Source organism: Delphinus delphis, chromosome 3 (assembly GCF_949987515.2).
Source record: "Delphinus delphis chromosome 3, mDelDel1.2, whole genome shotgun sequence".
Lineage (NCBI taxonomy): Eukaryota > Metazoa > Chordata > Mammalia > Artiodactyla > Delphinidae > Delphinus > Delphinus delphis.
This window is the reverse complement of record NC_082685.1, coordinates 19,050,178-19,069,693: the sequence shown is the minus strand read 5'-3', so window position 1 is coordinate 19,069,693 and position 19,516 is coordinate 19,050,178. Positions and strand designations below refer to the sequence as shown.

Genomic DNA, 19,516 nt, shown 5'->3' with positions numbered 1-19,516 from the left:
ATTGCATTTTCACAGATCTTGTTCTTATACATTTGCATTTGGAGGGCATTTGGTCATCCTGATCAATTTTGTTTCTCCTCCAAATTCTCCTAGTGGCCTCTGATACAAGAAACCATCCCAGGTCCTGGGATTGCCATGATCCGCCAGCTTAAAACCTGTCACCAGCTTGATGATTAGAGTCGTTCATCTCCATGGGGAGAAAACAGCAAGACTTGCTGTGCCTTTTCAGTCTGGTCTCTTGCAGGAACATTGGTGGAATCAGGGCCCCACCATAGTTTGTGGAAGTTGCTTCCAGCTCACAGGATAATAGAACCAGTTGCTGTTCTTGAAATTCGAAGTGACTCTGTGATCGTATTGGATGCATATGTGGTCGGGTTTGGGGAGCAGGCTGAGATATGCATGCTCGTGCAACCCACCAGGCCTTCCCAGCCTCCTCCCCGCAGAGCACAGATTATGCGCAGACCCAGGCCACACTGTTGGCCGTGTCCTGTCCAGCTGACCCTTCCTGTTCAGGCTGTCAGCACTTCAGCAATGCTGGGTCCCGGGGAGCCTGGTGCAGGGGTGCAGCACTCAGCAAGGCATGTCCTCAAGTCCCAGGGCAGGTGAGCCTGTCCCCCGGGAGCCAGGAAGCTGGAAAACCAGGGCAGCAGGGGTACTCTCGCTTCACTGAGCACCCACCGCATGAGGGCCACTTGACCACCATCTCCCAGTTTAATTCTGACAACTATTCCATGGGGTAGACTTCAGCATTGCCACTTTCTGCATTAGAAGACTGATTCTCAGAGAGGAGCCCTCACTAGCCAAGTCACTCAGCAAGTAGGCAACAGAGCCAGGAATCAGACTCCAAGTCTCCCAGTCTTTTCTACCTTCCGTCCTTGGGGCACAGGTACCATGTGGCAGTCACAGGGGTACTGGTTTCTGGCCCAGGAGTTGGACTGTGGGTGGGGGTGCCTAGAGGAGGCTGCAGCCTTTGGACTGAGGTGTCAGTCACAGCACTGGTGCTCTACACTCTTTTCCTTCTACCCTGAAAGCAGAGTGAACAGACTGGGACTTTGTCCTCCCGCTCTCTGCACCCCTTCTAGCTCTGGGGTGCTGGGACGCTGTGCATTTAGGTCTGGGGCTATAAGTGGGAGACTGACAGAGCTGTGCACTTAGTTTCACTGCATTCTCCTCTAACTTCCAGGGAGTTATGGACCATGGGCTAGACCCACAGAAGCTCCTTCATGAATGGATGGAAGGTTGGAGGATGGATGGACGGATGGATGGATGGATGGAAGAATGGATGGAAGGAAGGATAGATAGATGGATGGAAGTGTGCAAGGAAGGGAGGAAGGAAAGATAGAAGAATGGAAGGCTGGAGGTTGGAAGGAAGAAAAAAGGGAGGGAGGGTGAGAGGGAAGGAAAGAGGGAAGAAATGAAGTAGGGAAGGAGGGAAAGAAGCTTGCAGATGCTCTCGCAGTCTCCCAGTGCCCCCAGCTGAAACTTTGAGGCCAGGAGGTCACTTTGTGTTTTCTTCCTGCCTATGGCTGGCTCCTGTCTGCCCCTCACTCTCCCCTAGTCTCTGTGACAAAGCACCCTCCACACAGGCTTCTCTGGGTGCCCTCCAGGTTGAGCTGGGTTCTGATGGAAATGCTCAGGTCCAGAAAACAATGGCCCAGGTTTACAGTCATGTGAACAGACAGAAGTGGTGAAAAATTCTCACACATGGGAAATGCTGCCACCCAGAGGACCACTTCAATGGCCCTGCCACCAGGAAACCTGCACCAGGCCCATGAGGAGCCGTCTCTGTCCCCAGAGTCCCACAGCCCTTAATCCCCACCCTTGCCCGTCTCAGTGGGTCTCCCCATTCCAACTCAATTCAGCCATCATGCACAAGAACTGGACCAGGGACTCAGCACCAGTGTGGGTGGTGGGAGATGGATAGAGACCACCCTCCCTCTTGGCACAGTGAGGAAGAAGACAGGACAGGGGCTCTGGAGCAGAGTCCTAGTCCTGCATCCACTACTTACTGTTGTGTGAGCTTCTATGAGTTACTTAACCTGTCAGAGTCTCAGCTTCCTCATCTGTGACGTGGGGTCATAAAAGCCCTATTTCACAGAACAGTGATGAGGATGAAACATGATCTCATGTGTATATACCTCAGCACAGTGAAGCACTCAGGCCCACCACCAATGCCCCGGTGACAAGGGCGTAAGTGGAGACACTCTTTGAGAGCACAGCAAGGGACTAAAGCCAGCGTGGGGGAAGCCAAGATGAGGCTTCCTTGTTTTGTAGGTTGTTCCCTTGACTGTCTCCCACTATACTGGGATCAGGAATGAATGTGTGTGACACACTCTCACTGTCCCCCAAGTCCCGGCACCTAGCATAGAGAAGACATGAGCAAATGTTTGTGGAAGTGACATAAATCTAGGGTGACCAGTTCATCCCAGTTTGCCTAGGACTGCCCCAGGTTTAGTATCACAAGTCCTGCATCCCAGGAAACCCCTCAGTTGTGGACAAACCCTGCTAAACCTGGCTCTGGTCCTGGCCCTGGTGATCACTAGCTGGACCTTTTGCCAGGCCCTACCACTCTATGGACCTTGGTTTCCCCATCTGCCCTGCCCAGCTGAGCCATCCATGCTTCTATGCTGTGCCGAGTGGTCAGTGCCCAGGTCCTCACATCAAAGCCCTTGTCAGCTTGGTTGGGGAATGACCTAGGCAGTCCCTGAGCCAGAAGTGTCAGGGCCTGGTGCCTGGGCCTAAGGGTGATGGGCTGGAAGCTGGCACTAGCTGGCCTGGCCACATGTGCCCAGCTCTGGAGCCTAAGGGCAGAGCAGATGTGTTAGTTTCCTGGGCTGACATAACAAAGCACATAAACTAGGTAGCTTAGAACAGCAGAAATGTATTCTCTTACAGTTCTAGAGGCCAGAGGCCAAAATCAAGGTTGGAAGGGCCATGCTCCCTCCAAAGGCTCTAGGGGAGGATTCTTCTTTGCCTCTTTCAGCTTCTGATGGCCATAGGCACTCCTTGGCTAGTGGCTGCATCATTCCCATCTATGTCTCTGTTGTCACATGACTACCTTCCCTGTGTGTGTCCAAATTTCCCTCTTTTTATAAAAATACCAGCCCACCTAATCCATGTGACCTCATCTCCATTTGATTCCATCCATAGCAAAGACTCTATCTCCAAATAAGTTCCCATTCATAGGCACTGGGGGGTTTAGGACATGAACATAACTTTTTTTCTTTCTATTTTTGGCTGCATTGAGTCTTCGTTGCTGCGCACGGGCTTCCTCTAGTTGTGGCAAGTGGGGGCTACTCTTCGTTGTGGTGCGCGGGCTTCTCTTGTGGTGGAGCATGGGCTCTAGGCCCGTGGGCTTCAGTAGTTGTAGCAGTTGGCTTCAGTAGGCTTCAGCAGTTGTGGCTTGCAGACTCTAGAGCATAGGCTCAGTAGTTTTGGCACAAGGGCTTAGTTGCTCCGTGTCATGTGGGATCTTCCCGGACCAGGGATCGAACCTGTGTCCCCTGCATTGGCAGGCGGATTCTTAACCACTGCACCACCAGGGAAGTCCTTGAACGTAACTTTTTGAGGGACACAGTTCAACCCACAACACAAGGTAGACCCAGCTGGTTCCCCAAGAGTAGTCTGAGCTGTCACCAGTTGGACTCCTTTCTCTAGGGGTTAGCAGGTATGGAACAAGGAGGAGAAACAAGACATCTGACAGTGAAACACAGAGACCCCATCCTTCTCAGGCTGAGCACATAAGCCTGTCCCTTCAGGAACCAGAGTAGGGATGCTTTCAGCCTTACCATAGTGCAGCAGCATCAGATCTTTAGCATCAAGAAAGACATAGAATGGCAAATTGTTAAATGTATATTTTTAAAAGAGGCCACAGAATTTCACAGCAGATAATTCACATTCCATTAGCATATTTTTTGATTCATAAAACCAAAACTTAAAAAAAATATTTTTCTATTTCAGTATATTTATTCTTTTCTAAAATTTTTATTTTATATTTAAGTGTGCTCGGCACACTCCATTCCTCCTGGGGCACATGAGTCAGGAGACCTAAGTCTGTGGACCCCTGGACTGTGGGGAGAAGTTCCCATTGGCCTTTCCCAACAGACGATGGGAGAAATGTTCAAAGGCCACTGAAACTATGCATCTTTCACCCAGCCCCAACAGGAAGGGGAATGGCATTGTATACAGTAGGAGCTCAATCAGCACTGCACTGGGGTCTGGTGGGACTTGGAAAGAAATGGTCTGGCCCTAGTTTGTGCCTCCTTTCTTTGTGGTTTCCACATTGCTCCCCATGGTACGTACTACGTAGCCTATGGCCCATGAAGCTCTGAGGCTGGCCAGCCTTGCCCAGGTGGGAAGTCTCTCCCACATTCTGCATCCTGGTGTTGTATCTGAGGTCCCTGGGGCAGGTGGCTGCTGGCAAGGCTGCCTCTCTCCTATGCAGCCACTGTGGGGAGGCCAACTGAGGGCTGACCTGCACCCTCTCCCTTCCAGATCGTCATCCCCTTCTTCAGCCTGCTCATCAAAGACATCTACTTCCTAAACGAAGGCTGTGCCAACCGCCTCCCCAATGGACACATCAACTTTGAGGTAGGGTCCAGGGGCCTTGGAGGGCCTGCCACCTAGTTAAGCAGGCTGATAAAAGCTCCCAGAGCAGGATTTCTGGCCCTGAATGGTTGGATTAAAGGAGGACTCCGAGGCAGAGTGCAGCAGTTTGCAGCCAACATCAGAGTGGGATTATTGGGGTCTCCCCACATCTTCCATAGGAAGAGACTGAGGCTCATGAAGGCATTGACCCCCACTCTGCGCAGGCCTCATGTCTAGGTGAAGTAGCATCATTTTCAGTCCTTAAGGAGCCCCAGGCTGGCAAGAAAGACAGCCCTGCAGACCCACAGTGACAATTGACATGGTGCTGTGACAGGAGCTGCACAGGGGCACAGTTCACGGTCAGGAGAGGCCTTCCAAAGTAGGAGCCCTTAGCAACAGGAGGAAGTGTCAGGCAGAGTGGGAAGGAGAGAAAGACTTCCTCTCCCTCTGCAGACACTCATCACTGTCAGCTCAAATGTTCCCTCTTCCAGGAAGTTCCCCTTGACCTCACAGGAGGAGAGAGGCCCCTTCTATAGCGGGCTATTATCCCTCAGTCACAGCACCCAAGTCCCCAAGCTCTTTAGAAGCAAGACCAGGCTGATCCACTCCATGTCTCGACACCACATACAAGCTTACCCAGCATGTACATCTCGAAGTGGCTGGTGGGCTAGGCATGGGGAGGGGGAGGAATGGGACCCAGGAGCCCCAAGGGCACAGGATGGTGACAGCAGATGGTCACTGAGTCTGACAGAGCATGCCATGAGCAGTGGTACCCCCCAATCCACAGGAAAGAAGGGGCTTTTCTCCTGTGAGAGGGCCAGCCCTACCCTACTGCTTGCCCCACTCAGCCTCCAACTCCAAGGGGCACCAGTCCTGGGCCAGCCCCTCGCTCTGTCCAAGTCTCAGTCTCTCCTTCTGTGAAACAGGGCTGCCACCATGACCACACAGAGTGGCTAGGAGGAGTGGACATGCCACATGGCCCCCCAAAGGCTCTGCACGTGTCTCCTGCTGACAGGGCCCACAATGAATGCCTGGGCCTTTTGGCCTGGAGCTGCCTCTGCTGTGGGGCTTCACATGGACACCCCAGCAGACCTTCACATGCTGTCCACAGGTCTGGTTACCCGTAGGGTCCGGCATAGCTGGAGGAAGCCCAGTCCAGCAGGATGCCTGGGCTCTGCATCCCAGGGGGCAGTCCAGGCTGGAGGCGACATGGAAGAGGCTGGGCTTGGGAGAGACTGCAGGGGCCAAGGGGGCCTGGGAGCTCACTCTCCAGTTGGTCCCAACGCACACTCTGTCTCTTGCCTTTCTTGAATTGGTCCTCAGAATCAAGGCCTGGGCGGAATGATGGGTGGGGGAGCAGTGAGGGGCAAGAAGACAGGTACTCATATGGCCCCAGATCCTGGGGCATGGGCAGTGGGGACTGGGGGCAGACACCAAGGCTGATCAAAGAATGCCACAGAGTGGGGTTCTCACCCAGTCACAGCTTTGTATTTAAAATCCTGCTTTAAGTTAGCAGTTTTTAAAATCTTAAATAAATGTACTTAAATTTTACTCAATTAAAATTCTACTTAAATGAATTAAATTTTACTTAAATACATTTATTTAAATGTATTCGCCTCATTCTCTATGTAAACAAAGTTGCTGTAAGTAAGGCTATATCTCTTGCCATTAGTTGAGATAACCACAAAGATAAACAGAATGAAACTAAAGTAATAGTCACCTCTAGCTAAATGCACTGCCTGCTGATGGCATAGCCCAAGGCTGCTCTCTCGCCATGACAAGGGGGACAGGTGAACCCTAGGTGCTGGGCATAGCAAATTCTTCAGAGAGAATGAAGAAATGTGACAAACGTCCAGATTTCCTGATGGGTGATTCCATCATTTTTCTGCCCCGTGTCCCACCTTGCCCACCCTAGAGGCAGGCGTCACTGGGGATGATGAGAGACACTGGGCCAGGGCCGGCCCCACTGTCACAGGTGACCTCCAGGCACGCAGGGTGCATCGTTTTGTGTCTCTGTGTCCCTGGCAGAAATTTCTGGAGCTGGCCAAGCAAGTAGGAGAGTTCATCACATGGAAACAAGTGGAGTGTCCCTTCGAGCAAGACCCCAGCATCACCCACTACCTGCACACTGCTCCCATCTTCAGCGAGGATGGTAAGGTGGCCCCATGGCCTCCCTGACCCCCAGCCACAGAACTCGTGGGTGGTCTCTTGGTCACATCACCATTCAGGGCCCCTGCTCTGAGCAGGGATGTACCACGCCCATGTGTGCTAGGTCTACAAGGAAGCAGGGAAGTCTGCATCCCCCAACTGAATAGTTGCTACCCCCAGAGCACAGGACAGGGCCTGAGGAGCTGCAGGTTGGGCCCCCAAGGCCAGGCTTCCCCCAGGCACAGTTTGGATGCCATTGGACATTGTAAATCTGAACGATGTCTGACCCTAATTTCCTCATCAGGAAAGTGGGCATGATGATAAAAATAGCCCTTCCAGGGCTCATGTGGGGGTGGCAAAGTACTAGGCTGACCATGGGTCTTTCCACACCTGGTGTGTGCATGCGCATGTTTGCGTGTGTGAGTGTGTACCTGTGTATGTGTGTGTGTTCATGTGTAATACACACCAGCATGAAACGAGGCATCCTTTCTCCAGAGCACTGTTGATGTCTGTCCCCTTAAATAGTCAGTATTTCCATCCGATCATTTGTCAGACACAACAGATTTGCTTATGAATTTGCTAAATGAGCATACTCCTGGAGCTCCCTCCTCCAGAAGAGAAAGTGCTGGAGAAGCAAACAGTCATCTGGCTGAGTTGATGGACCCTGTGGGGAGCAGAGTGGCCCCATGGTTAGCTGCTCTCTGGATGCAGGATGCCCTGGTACCACCCTGGGAGAACCCTGCTCAGCACACAGGAGGCCTGGCTCCTTGTCATGGCAGGCATTTTACACAGGGACCCACACCCATGCCCAGGAAAACATTTTCTGCCAAAAATAAAAAATTAGGAGGAAGGACTTTTTAATGACTTGCTTCTGAATCATTAATACTTTCAATTTTGCCATTTTATTTTTTATATTTTGGAGCCAGTAATTTTGGGGGGTCTCATCCATATCTGGAGTCTCCCCTACTCCACATACATGAGAAGCTCAGCAGCCTGATGGATAAACCAGCCTGGCTGCTCCCACCCCAGAAGCTGTGTTACCCTGGGCAGCTTTCTCACCCTCTCTAAGCCTCACCTACTGCATCTCTAAAGGGTAGGTAATGAGGTAATGAGAGAAACTACTTCCCAGGGCCATGGTGAGAATTAATTGACGTGACACAAGCAAAGCCCACAGGACTGCACTCAATCAATACTAGTTGTATTAGTTTCTACTGGTGCTGTGGCAAATCACCACAAATTTAGTGCCTCAGAACAACATAAATTTAGCCTCTTATGATTACAGAAGTTAGCAAGTCTGAAATCAGTTACACTGGGCTAAAATAGAGGTGTTGGCAGAGCTGGTTATTTCTGGAGGCTCTGGTGGGAGAATCCATTTCTTGGCCTTTTATGACTTCTAATGGCTGCCTGAATTCCTTGGCTTGTAGCCCCTTCTTCCATCTTCAAAGTACATTACTCCAGCCTCTGCTTCCATCATCATATTGCCTTCTGTAGTCATCTCCCCCTTTCTCTCTTATAAGGACACCTGTGATTGCATTTAGGGCCCACCCAGATAATCTCCTCATCTCCAGATCCTTAATTAAATCACATCTGCGAAGTCCCAAAAGGGCATATTCAGGGGATTAGGACCTAAATATCTCTGGGACCCATTATTCAACCTACTACACTAGTTATTATGATGACTGTTGTCATTACCCAGTGGAACTTGGGCAATAAAATGTGTCAAAGGCACATTAGGAGAGAGGTCGGGAGAGTCTAGAGGCAGGAAGGGCAGAGGTGGGGTGGGGGCATTTCGTTCACTCCTTCAGTCAACAATACTTCTAGAGAGTCTGCTGTGTGCCAGTCAGACAGACAGCTATGAACTTGCAAATAAAATCCCGGCCCTTCTGGAATACCCTTAGAGAGAAGCACCTTCCCTTTTGATCTTCTCTTCTTCCTATCCTTCCCTCTACCTCCCAAAAGAGCTGAGAAATTCAAGAGAAGGGACTTAAGATGTATTGGGCCCCAACTGGGATGGTAAAAGCCTCTGACAAAAGCCTGGCCCTGCCCTCAGCTCCATCAGACCTCCCCTGACAGGGCATGCTGGCAATCCAGTCAGTCTCAGGCTCCCTGAAACAAGTGAAAATATAGAAAATCTCAGCAGAGAAACAGGAGATATAAGGAAGAACCAAATGGAAATTTTAGAACTGAAAAGTTCAATAACTAAAATAAAAAACTGAACGGATGGGTTCAACAGCATAATGGAGAGGACAGAGGAAAGAATCAGTGAGCTGGAAGACAAAACAATAGAAATTTTACAATCTGAACAACAGAGAAAAATATAGACTGTACCAGAGCCCCAGGGACCAGTGGGACTATAACAAAAGATCTAACATTCATGTCATCAGAGTCTGGGAAGGAGAGGACAAATTGGGTATGGTTGAAGAGTACTTGAAGAAGTAATGCCTGGAAATTTCCCAAATGTGGAAAAGACATAAACCTACAGATTCAAGGAACTGAGTGAATCCCAAACAGGATAAACCCAAAGAAACCCATACCAAGACTCATCATAGTCAAACTTCTGGCAACTAAAGAAAAAGAAACAAATCTTGAAAGCACTGAGAGAGAAATGATACTTTACCTATAGGAGAAAAACAATTCAAATGACATCAGGTTCCCCATCAGAAACCATAGCCAGAGGCAGTGGCATATTTTTCAAGTGCTGAAAGAAAACAACTGCCAACCCATAATTCTATATCCAGTGAAAATATCCTTTAGGAATTTACTGTAGATAAGTCAAAATGGAATTCTAAAAACTGTTCAGGTAACCCACAGAAAGAGAAGAAAAACAAAACACAGAACAAATAGAAAATAATAAATAAATAGGCAGACTTAAGCTCTAACATATCAATACTTATATTGAATGTAAGTGGCCCAAATACAACAAGTAAAAGACAGAGGCTGGCAGAATAAATTAAAAATATGACCCAACTATATGCTGCCTACATGAAACTCATTTCAAATATAATGATGTAGACAGGTTAAAAAGTAAAAGGATGGGGACACATTAATCAAAAGAAAGCAGAAATGGCAATAATAATATCAGATAAAGTATACTTCAGAGGAAAGAAAATTTCCAGAGGCAGAGAGGGACATTATGTAATGACAAAATTGTCAGTCTCCCAAGAAGATATAGCAATCCTAAATGTGTATCTACCAAACAACAGAGTTGCAATATTTATGAAGCAAAACCCAATAGAACTGAAAGGAGAAATAAATAGATCCACAATTATAGTTTGGAGATTTCAACACCCTCTCTTAACAATTAATATAACAACTAGACAGAAAATCAGCAAAGACATAGCAGAACTCACCAATACCATCAAACAATAGGATCTAATAGACATTTATAGAACATTCCATACAACTACAGCAGAATACACATTTTTTTATTTGCCCACGAACATATACCAAGATAGACCATATCCTAAGTGCAACAAAATTAAAGTAATTGAAATCATACAGCATGTGTTCACAGCATGTGATCACAGTGGAATCAAGCTAGAAATCAATAACATAAGATAACTGGAAAATGTCCAAACACTTATAATCTAAACAACACAATTCTAAATAATCCATGAGTTAAGAAGTCTCAAGGAAATTTTTTTTAAAATTGAACTAAATGAAAATGCTATCAAAATTTGCAGGGTGCAGCTAAAGCAGGGATGAGAGGGAATTTTACAGCATGTAACGCATACATTAGAAAAAAAAGGAAACACCTCAAATCAATCATCTAAGTTCCCACCCCCAGAACCTAGAAAAAGAGGAGCAAAATAAACCAAAAGTCAGCAGAAGGAAGGAAATAAGAGCACAAGAGAACAGAAATCAATGAAACAGAAAACAGAACAATTTTTAAAAGTTAATTGAAGAGCTGGTTCTTTGAAAAGCACAATAAAATTTCCATCCTCTAGCAAAGAACTTCTTGACAAAGAAAAAGAGAGAGAAGACAGAAACTACTAGTATCGGGAATGAAATAGGGTATCACTACAGACTCTGCCAACATCAAAAGACTTGTAAGAAAATACTATGAACAACTCTATGCATGTAAATTTAACAATTTAGATGAAATGGACCAATTCTTCAAAAAACACAAACTGCCACAACTCAACATAAAATAGATAATTTGAATAACCCTATAGCTAATAGGGAAATTGAAATTTTCATTTAAAAACATGCCAAAATGAAATGTCTGAGCCCAGATAGTTACACTAGAGAATTCTACCAAATACTTAATGAAGTAACACCAACTCTGCACAATCTCCTTCAGAAAAAAGAAGAGGAGGGAACGTCCCAGTTTATTTTATGAAGCTAGTATTATCGTGATATGAAAACTGGACAAAGACAGTACAGATAACACACTCTACCCAGATTAATCCCTCATGAATATAGATGCAAAAAATCCCTAAGAAAATATTAGCAAGTATAATTCAGCAAAATATAAAGATAATCATATATCATGACCGAGTGGCCTTATTCCAGAAATGCAAGGCTATTCAATATTTGAAAATCAGCCAATATAATCCACCATACTAACAGGTCAAAGAACAAAAAAAAAACTAGATTGTGTCAATCAGTGGAGAAAAAGCATTTGACAAATTTCAACACCCGTGCATGGTAAAAACTCTCAGAAAAATAAGAATAGAAGGGAGTTTACCAACTTGATAAATTGCATCTACAAAAACCCTTCAGCTAACATCATATTTAATGGTGAAAGATGGAATGCTTTCCCACTAAGATTGGTAACAACTCAAGGATGTCTACTCTCACAACTCCTATTCAACATTGGTGGAAGACCTAGTCAGTGCAATAAGGCAAGAAAAGGAATAAAAGACATACATATCAGAAAGGAATTAACACTGCCCCTATTTGCAGAAGATGTAAAAAATCCCAAGGGATCCATAAAAACTCCTAGAACAAAATGAGTTCAGCAGGCATCACAGAATACAAAATAAACAAGCAAAAATCATTTTATTTCCATGTACTCACAATGAATATGAGTTCACTGAAATTAAATATACAATACCATTTACAATCAATCAAAAAAGAAATGCTTAGGTATAAATCTAACACAACATGTATAGAATTTGTATGCTAAAAACTACACAATGCTGATGAAAGAAATCAAAGAAGATCTAAATAAATGGAGAGACACGAATTCATAAATCGGAAGACTCCAACATAGCAAAGATATCAGTTCTCCTTTCCAAATTTCAGGACAGATTTAATGCAATTCTTATCAAAATTCCAGGAAGATTTTTTATAGATACAGACAAGATTATTCTAAAGTTTATATGAAAATGCAAAGGGACAAAAATAGCTGAAACAATTTTGAAAAAGAAGAATGAAACAGGAGGAATCACTCTACCCAATATTAAGGCCAATATAGCTTGAATAGCTACAGTATTCAAGACAGTGTGGTGTTTGCAGGACAGACACATAGATCAATGTAACAGAATAGAGGACCCATAAAGAGACCCACAGTGATTCTTGACAAAGGTGCAAAAGCAATTCAGTGGAGGAAAGATAGTCTTTGCAACAAATGGTGCAGGTGCATTTGGACATCCATAGGGCAAAAAATGAACTTCAACCTAAGTCTCACACTTTATGCAAAAATTAAATCAAAATGGATCACAGGCTTGAATGTAAAATGTAAAACTATAAAACTTTTAGAAAAAAAAAACAAGAGAAAATCTTCAGGATGTAGAACCAGACAAAGAGTTTCTTATAAAACTAAATATGCAACTACTATGTGACTCAGCAATTACACTCTTGGGCATATATTTATTCCAGAGAAATGAATTTACAAGTTTGCACAAAAACTCATACACCAATGTTTACAGAAGCTTAATTTGTCACAGCCAAACACTGGAAACCATACAGATGTCCTTCAGTGGGTGAATGGTTAAACAAAGTATTGTATGGAATACTATTCAGCAACAAAATGGAATGAACCACACTGATACACACTACAGCATGGATGAATCTCTAGAGAATTACAGTGTGAAAAGAGTCAATCCCAAAAGGTTACATACTGTGTGATTCCATTTATATCACATTCTTGAAATGACAAAATATAGACACAGGGAACAGATTAGTAGTGGCCAGGGGTTAAGAGAGGTGTGGGGATGGGAGGGAAGTGTGTGTGGCTATAAAAGGGTAGCATGAGGGATCCTTGTGGTGATGGAATGTTCTATATCTTGACTGTGTCGGCGCCAAAATCCTGGTGATGATCCTGTCCTATAGTCTAGCAAGTGGTTACCATTGGGGGAAACTGGGTAAAAGATACACGGATCTCCCTGTATTATTTCTTACAATTGCTTGTGAATCTACAGTTACCTCCCAACAACAATTTAATTTAAAAACAAAAAGCAGGTGAGACTCTGGGTGTAGAAGAGGTTATTGTCATGGCTCATAAATGCATAATATCACTTCATTTTCTGACTAGGTCTTTATTTGGCTTCTTATGAAAGCGAGAGTCCAGAGAACCAAACAGAAAAAGAGAGGTGGAAATCTCTAAGGTGAGTCTCTGTGCCAAGACAAGTGTGGGAGGCAGGTGGAGGGAGCAGGTGGGGCGCTTGGGTCCAAGACAGAGTGGAGGGACTTCATCTACACTCGGTTGTCAGCCTCCTGGGAGCCCCTCCGTGGGGAGGGGGCAGGTCAGACCAGGGTCTTAGAGGTGGAGGAGGAACTTAAGCGCTGGGGTAGGGAGAAGAGGCTGGAACCACGATCCCCCACGACTGGAGGCTGCCCCGTGGGCAGTTGAGATGTGTGCCCCAGGGCCTGGAACCCCAGTCCATACTCTTATGACAGAGAGACACACACCACCTCCTGCTTGTTCGGCCTGTTAACACAGCCGAGCGGAGGTTGGAAATGATGCGCAGTGGCGGGCTCCAAGGACTGAGCCAAGAGGATTGCACGTGCCCCTGTGGGGTGGGGGGCTGGACGGGAGTATAGCCACGGGCCGGGCCAGCAGGCTCTCACCACCCTCGCTCGGCGTGTTTAAATCTGCAGGTCTTCTATTCTGGGGAAGACGTGAAAAGCACTGAGCTGGAGGAGGAGGAGAGGGGGGAGGAGGAGAGGAAGCCAGCAGAAGCCTTCTGCCGCCCTGCCCCAGCCAGCCCAGTGGGAGGAGGAGGCATTGGTGCCTCGCTGCTTTGCAAACCGTGACCCTGTGGCCTGGTGCCCATCACAGTGACCACACAGCACAGGAGACCTTTCTCCACCTTTTGTGGAGCCTCAGCCCTGGAAGGGCCCAGAGCCTCCAAACACAGGGGTGGCACGTGCCTCAGGGGCCCTACCTTCAGGACAGTGATGCTCACATTGTTGGTCAGTCTGTCTGTCCTCGGCGATGACCCAAGGTGTTGGGTGACTGCAGTGTTGCTCTCAGTGGGTGACTCGTGCCATGGAGACAGACACCCGGTCCATCTCCAGATGGCCTGGGAGCCTCTGTATCTCCAGCAAACATCACCATGACGTGAGAAGGGCCAGAGCCCACCAGTGGCCTCTGCCATTCTACTGATGGACCTGACCCTGCCCCTTGAGATGGGCTGGTTTCTGCAGCCCCGTGCACCCCCTTTCTGCATCCTGCTGGTATCGGGATAGCTTTCTGGTGACCACTATAATGCTGGTCAGCAGGACAAATTTGAGTCACAGACTTGACAGTGTGTACAGTACATTGTAAATTTTAGAGTTGGTATAAACACATTGGTATACCCTGCGTATCCACATCCACTTCATGTCTCTCACCCGTGGGCTTCTGCCAGGATGCAGGGCAGTTTCCCAGCTCAGGCCCAGGAATGCTGTGACCACAGCTCAGGAGGGGGACTTGGTGGCTATTTCCACTCCATAAACCCCATGTCCTGCTAAAATGAGCTGGTGTGCAGTAGATGCTAGGTAAGCTCCGGTGAATGGATACTGACAGCCTTGTGTGAGGCCAGACACCTCTCTTGTTTGGGCAAGGAGTGATGAATCCAGGGAGGACCCTCAGCCCACCATGAAGCTCCTCCCCTGGGGCTCTCACCCAGCCCTTCACACACTGAGCCAAGTTTCTGGACCAGGAAGTGGAGGGGCTGTGGAGCTGCTGAGTCCCCACCTGGCAAGTGACCACGTCACCCAGCCAAGAAGTCAGGGAGCGTGATGTACACCCCCATTCCTGGTCAGGGCCCGAGGGCAGAGTGATGTGTTGAAGGTGCACTGATGCATCCTGGCCAGCTCCTGACCATGTCAGGACTCTCAGAGTCTAGGCCCCCTTCAGCTAGGACCTGACACCTCTGTCCTGGCAGTGTGGCCTTGGGTCCCACCTGAGGGACAGGCAAAGCCAGAGCAACCAGCACCCCAGGTGCCTCCCCCAACTCGAGGAATTCTGCCTGATGAACCCAGGACCTCAGCAAGGCCCCAGAAGGGCCCTGCAGCCTGACAGAGGCATGGGAATGCTGCACGTTAGGGTTGAATGGGATCTGCTCTGCACCAGAGCAGCCCACCCCTTTCCATCTGAGACCCTAGAGAGGGTGAGTAGTGGAGGGGGTAGCAGAGCAGGAACTGGGCTTCAGCCAAACCCAGGCTCCCACCCTGCCTCACACCATATCTAGCTCCCACAGCGGTGTGGGTGGGGCCCTGGTGCCAAACCCAAGGAGTCCTGGGGGGTTCCAGGAGCTGACTAGAAGCACCTCCTGATCCCCTCGTCCCTACCCAACACACTCCCTTGGTGTCTGGGGCAACATTAGACAAAACCCCTACAAACATCAGCAGGGACTGTCCCTGCATCCTGGTCACACTGAGCGCTGCCTGTCAGGAGCAGGGGCAAGTGGCACAGAAGGGGTTAGTGGCCTTGGAGACATGTGATGGCCGGTCCAGGGCTGATGCCCATGGAGCTCTGGGATGCCTGCCCGGGAAGGAGGAGGTTATATCCTTCCCCAGCCACAGGGAGTCAGGACTCTCTGGAGGGGGCTCCCAGTCTACCCATGGGCCCTGACCTTGCCGGTCACCTGGCTCCAGCTCCCTGCTCCTGAGCAACTCAGTTCAGGGACCTATGAGGAAACCCCAGAATGCTGAGCTTCAGGAAGCAGCAGGTGAGGTCAAGGGGCTGGGGGCAGCTGGCCACTGTCCCCCCTGCCTCATGCAATCCCTCACCCAGGCCCAGGATCCCAGCTCTCTCTCCAAGGCCAGATTCCAAATTCCTCAGCTCAGCCATACCCCTTGCAGTCCTCTCCATCTCATACTGGGAGATTGCGGCAGCCTCCTCCAGGCTGTGGGGAGCATGAAGAAAGGATGTTGGAGAAGCAGTACAGGGCCCGCAGCTGAAACTCTGGAGGTTAGGTGGGAGGCAAGTCAAGCATGTCACTGCTGATAGCGGCCCACCCCCAGGCTTGAGGCTATTTCCTATTTCCTAGTTCTGTGGCCTTGCAATTGCTCTTCCCGCTGCCTGGCATGCTGTTCCTGAGCATGTTGATCTAGTCGGAGCTGCAACCTCAGCTGTAAGTCCCCCCTTCTGGGCAGAGGTTCCTGACATGCAGCCCCCTCACCCACATCTGCTCCCTCTAGTCTGCAAGCCCCTCAGAGACCCAGTGCAGAATAGGTGTCAGGTGAGGATGGTGGTGTGAGGCCTGGGCTCATCCCCAGCTGGGAGAGGGTCCAGGGAAGGAGGGAAGGAGGCAGCCCATGGCCAGCCCCACAGAGATCACAGGGCCAAGGGGACTCAAGCTGAGTGTGTTTGTGTCTTAGGTTCATCCCAGGGGCCCTGCTCCCCGCCTCGCTGAGCACCCACTTGGTACCAAGCCCCAGGTGCCCAGGCCAGGAGGAGGGTCTTCTCTCAGTAACTCCGCAGGTGGGGATCTTGGTGCCCTTTCTCCAGGTGCAGCCTCGGAGCGCAGAGAGGGATGGTGCCCTGCTCACAGCCATTTGGATGGTTCCTTAGTCACATCCAGGACTCCAGGCCCTTCCCTGTAGAGGCCCTTTTGTCCTCCTGCCGTCCTGGCCTCAGTCCCTATGGCCAGGTCAGATGGCCCACAGGGGATGCAGCAGTTGGAGCCTATTCCTGGGGGGCAGGTGTCAGCCACACAGGTGGTGCCCAAGAGTGAGGCCCGTGAGGCCCAGTTTGGTGCCAGGTGACACAGATCCCTGCCACACAGCAGGTTTGAGGCCGCCCAGCTGAGCCGCACAGCAGGCACTTGGGCCTCAGGGCTCCGGGACGACCACCAGCCCCACTGTGCACAGGAGGCCAGGGAAGGGCCATGGCTATGGTCTCTCTTTTTTTGTCTAGCACTTTTTCTCTGAGCCCTCCAGGGAAGGAACAGGGGGGTTAGGACAGGAAGATGTCCCTGTCTGGGGTTTGCCTCAGAGACCCCTGGGGCTGGCTGGGGTTCAGAATCAATTCATCTCATATGCGCAATCTGTGGGTCCTCTGAAGCCCCTGCCCCCTACATTGCTTCCCTACCCACCCTAGTTTCTTGGGGCGGGTGTCTCCATTGTGGCCAGTGACCAGTGACTTATCCCGGGAACTCAGCCAGGCTTCTGTGGAGGCCTGTCTATCCACCTGACAGCCCTCCAGGGCAGGACCCCAGACAACCCCAGGATGATTCTCAAACATGTATCCAAAGTTGTCCCAGAACACCACAGACCCTAACAACTCAGAGACAGACAGCCACCAGTGTGGCCCCTCGTCCTTCAGATACCGCAGGCAGGTATCAGACCTCAGGGCACTTCATCCCCCACGCTGCAGGGCTCATATGAGGTTCTCAAGGAAGGGGCACCCCACCCACAGCACGCCCAAGCAGTGCCCTCCACAGTCTCTAACTCTTGACCACCCCATCCATGAGTCAAGGGAGCAGGGAGCCAGATAACTCAGTCAGGAGCCACAGTCAGGGTGTGCCTCAGCTGGAAGCTCCATTTCACCCCAAAACTGAAATGCTTCCATCATGGGTGCTAAGCCCCAGATCTGGCACTTTATATACAGCCTGACACATCCCACGAGATAGGTGCTATCACCATCCCCCTTGCCAAGTGACAAAACGGAGGCTCAGACAGGCAAAGCCATTGCCCAAGGACACCCAGCTTGCAGGGACAGAGCCTGGGCCTACCAGGGTCCATTGTCCAGCAAGGCTCTGCTGCTCAGGGTGCTGAGGAGCCAAGGGGAGCTCCAAATGGCCTCTGGGTCTTCCTACCAGCATAGACACAATGACACACATCTTTCCTCCACTCTTGCCCCTTCCTCTTTGGAGGGTTGCTGAGCCCCTTGTGCCCCCTGGTGCATCTACTGTCTCATTTATGCTCAAGACAACCTCCCCACTCCCCTATTGCACACACCCCTCTGTGGGCTCTGCTGGGAACAGCTGTGCCTCTTCCCCAGCAGCAGAAGACAGCAGGCCTCACCCCACGCTCCCCATCATGCTACCCTTTGCCACCGGCATCCACGCTGTAAGGTTCACATCCCAGTACACAGCGTCTTCAGTGAAAATGGCTCCATTTTTCACTCTCAGGACTCAGATGGGAGCCCTAGATCCCTGGGGCAGGGAACAGATCCAGAGAGATCTTAAAATACACACACAAGATGCTTCTCAGCACAACCAGGCCCTTGCCCTCAGGCTGAGCAGAGAGCCTGACACTGCCTTAGATATCCAATGCTGGGCCTCCAGGCAAGACCAGAAGAGTAGGAAAATTAACTGGGAATGAACAAACCTGAGGCATAAGCTAGAACCCCCACCAATAGACCTCCACCAAGTGGGCAAGCTGGGGAAAAGATCAGCAGAGAGACGGCGGAGACAGGAATCCAGTGTGTCGGGGGCAGAGAGCAATGGCAGGAAAGACTTGCAGAGGCCATATGGTGAAATACAACCCCCTCACCTGGGGAAGACCAAGGAGCTTGGAGTTTACCCTGGAGCTCTGGGTTGCGGCAGGAGGGACACTAAAGTGTTTTAAGAGGTGATGTAATTGTTAATTTTATGTGTCAACCTGACTGGGCCACAGGGTACCCAGATATTTTGTCAAACATTATTCTGGCGTGTCTGTGAGGGTGTTTCTGGATGAAATTAACATTTGAATCAGTGGACTCAGTAAATCAGATTGTCCTCCCCAATGTGAGGGGGCCTCACCCAAATTAGTTGGAGGCCTGAAAAGAACAAAAGGTGAAGTAACGGAGAATTCACTCGCTCTCTGCCTATTTTTGACCTGGGACACGGTTCTTCTGCATTTGGCCTGGAATTTACACCATTGGCTGTCCTGACTCTCCAGATTGCACAGGGCAGATCTTGGGACTCTCAGCCTCCATAATTACATGAGCCAATTCCTTATCATCTATCTATCATCTACCCATCATCTATATCTATCTATCTATCTATCTATCTATCTATCTATCTATCTACCTACCATCTATCTATCTCTCCTATTGGTTTCTCTGGAGAACCCAGACTAATATAAGAGTTTTTAGAAAACATGGTCCATTTTAGAAAGATTTCTTTGATACCTTTTAACCCAATAATTCTACTTTTGTAATTTATCCTAAGGAAAAAAATTTGATTAGCACAGTATTTGCATAATAAGGAAGTAACTAATGGTTACATTATTCCTGTTCCTGTGACAGCAGGTGGATTTTGCTCCCCAGCCCAGCCCAGAACCTAGAGAGCCCCCACCTGCTGAAGAGGCATGCCTAAACTCCTTCTTGGAGCCCAAGTGGGAGACTGGTGCATTCTCCTGGCCTCTGCATGCACACTGGATGGGCTGACAGTGAGGAGCTAAGTCAGCAATAATATTA

General features: G+C 49.0%; 1 protein-coding gene across 4 annotated transcripts in view; it reads left to right on the top strand.

Moving 5' to 3' along the window:
* Positions 1-14,565, top strand: part of RASGEF1C (RasGEF domain family member 1C) — a 98,101-nt gene extending 83,536 nt beyond the window's left edge. For all 4 annotated transcript variants that reach the window (XM_060006752.1, XM_060006751.1, XM_060006753.1 and 1 more), the window contains 4 exons: positions 4,495-4,590; positions 6,616-6,739; positions 13,217-13,289; positions 13,783-14,565. In XM_060006752.1, the coding sequence (XP_059862735.1) occupies positions 4,495-4,590; positions 6,616-6,739; positions 13,217-13,289; positions 13,783-13,807 (318 nt within the window). In that variant the 3' untranslated portion in view covers positions 13,808-14,565. The remainder of the gene's footprint in view (positions 1-4,494; positions 4,591-6,615; positions 6,740-13,216; positions 13,290-13,782) is intronic.
* Positions 14,566-19,516: the final 4,951 nt, after the last annotated feature.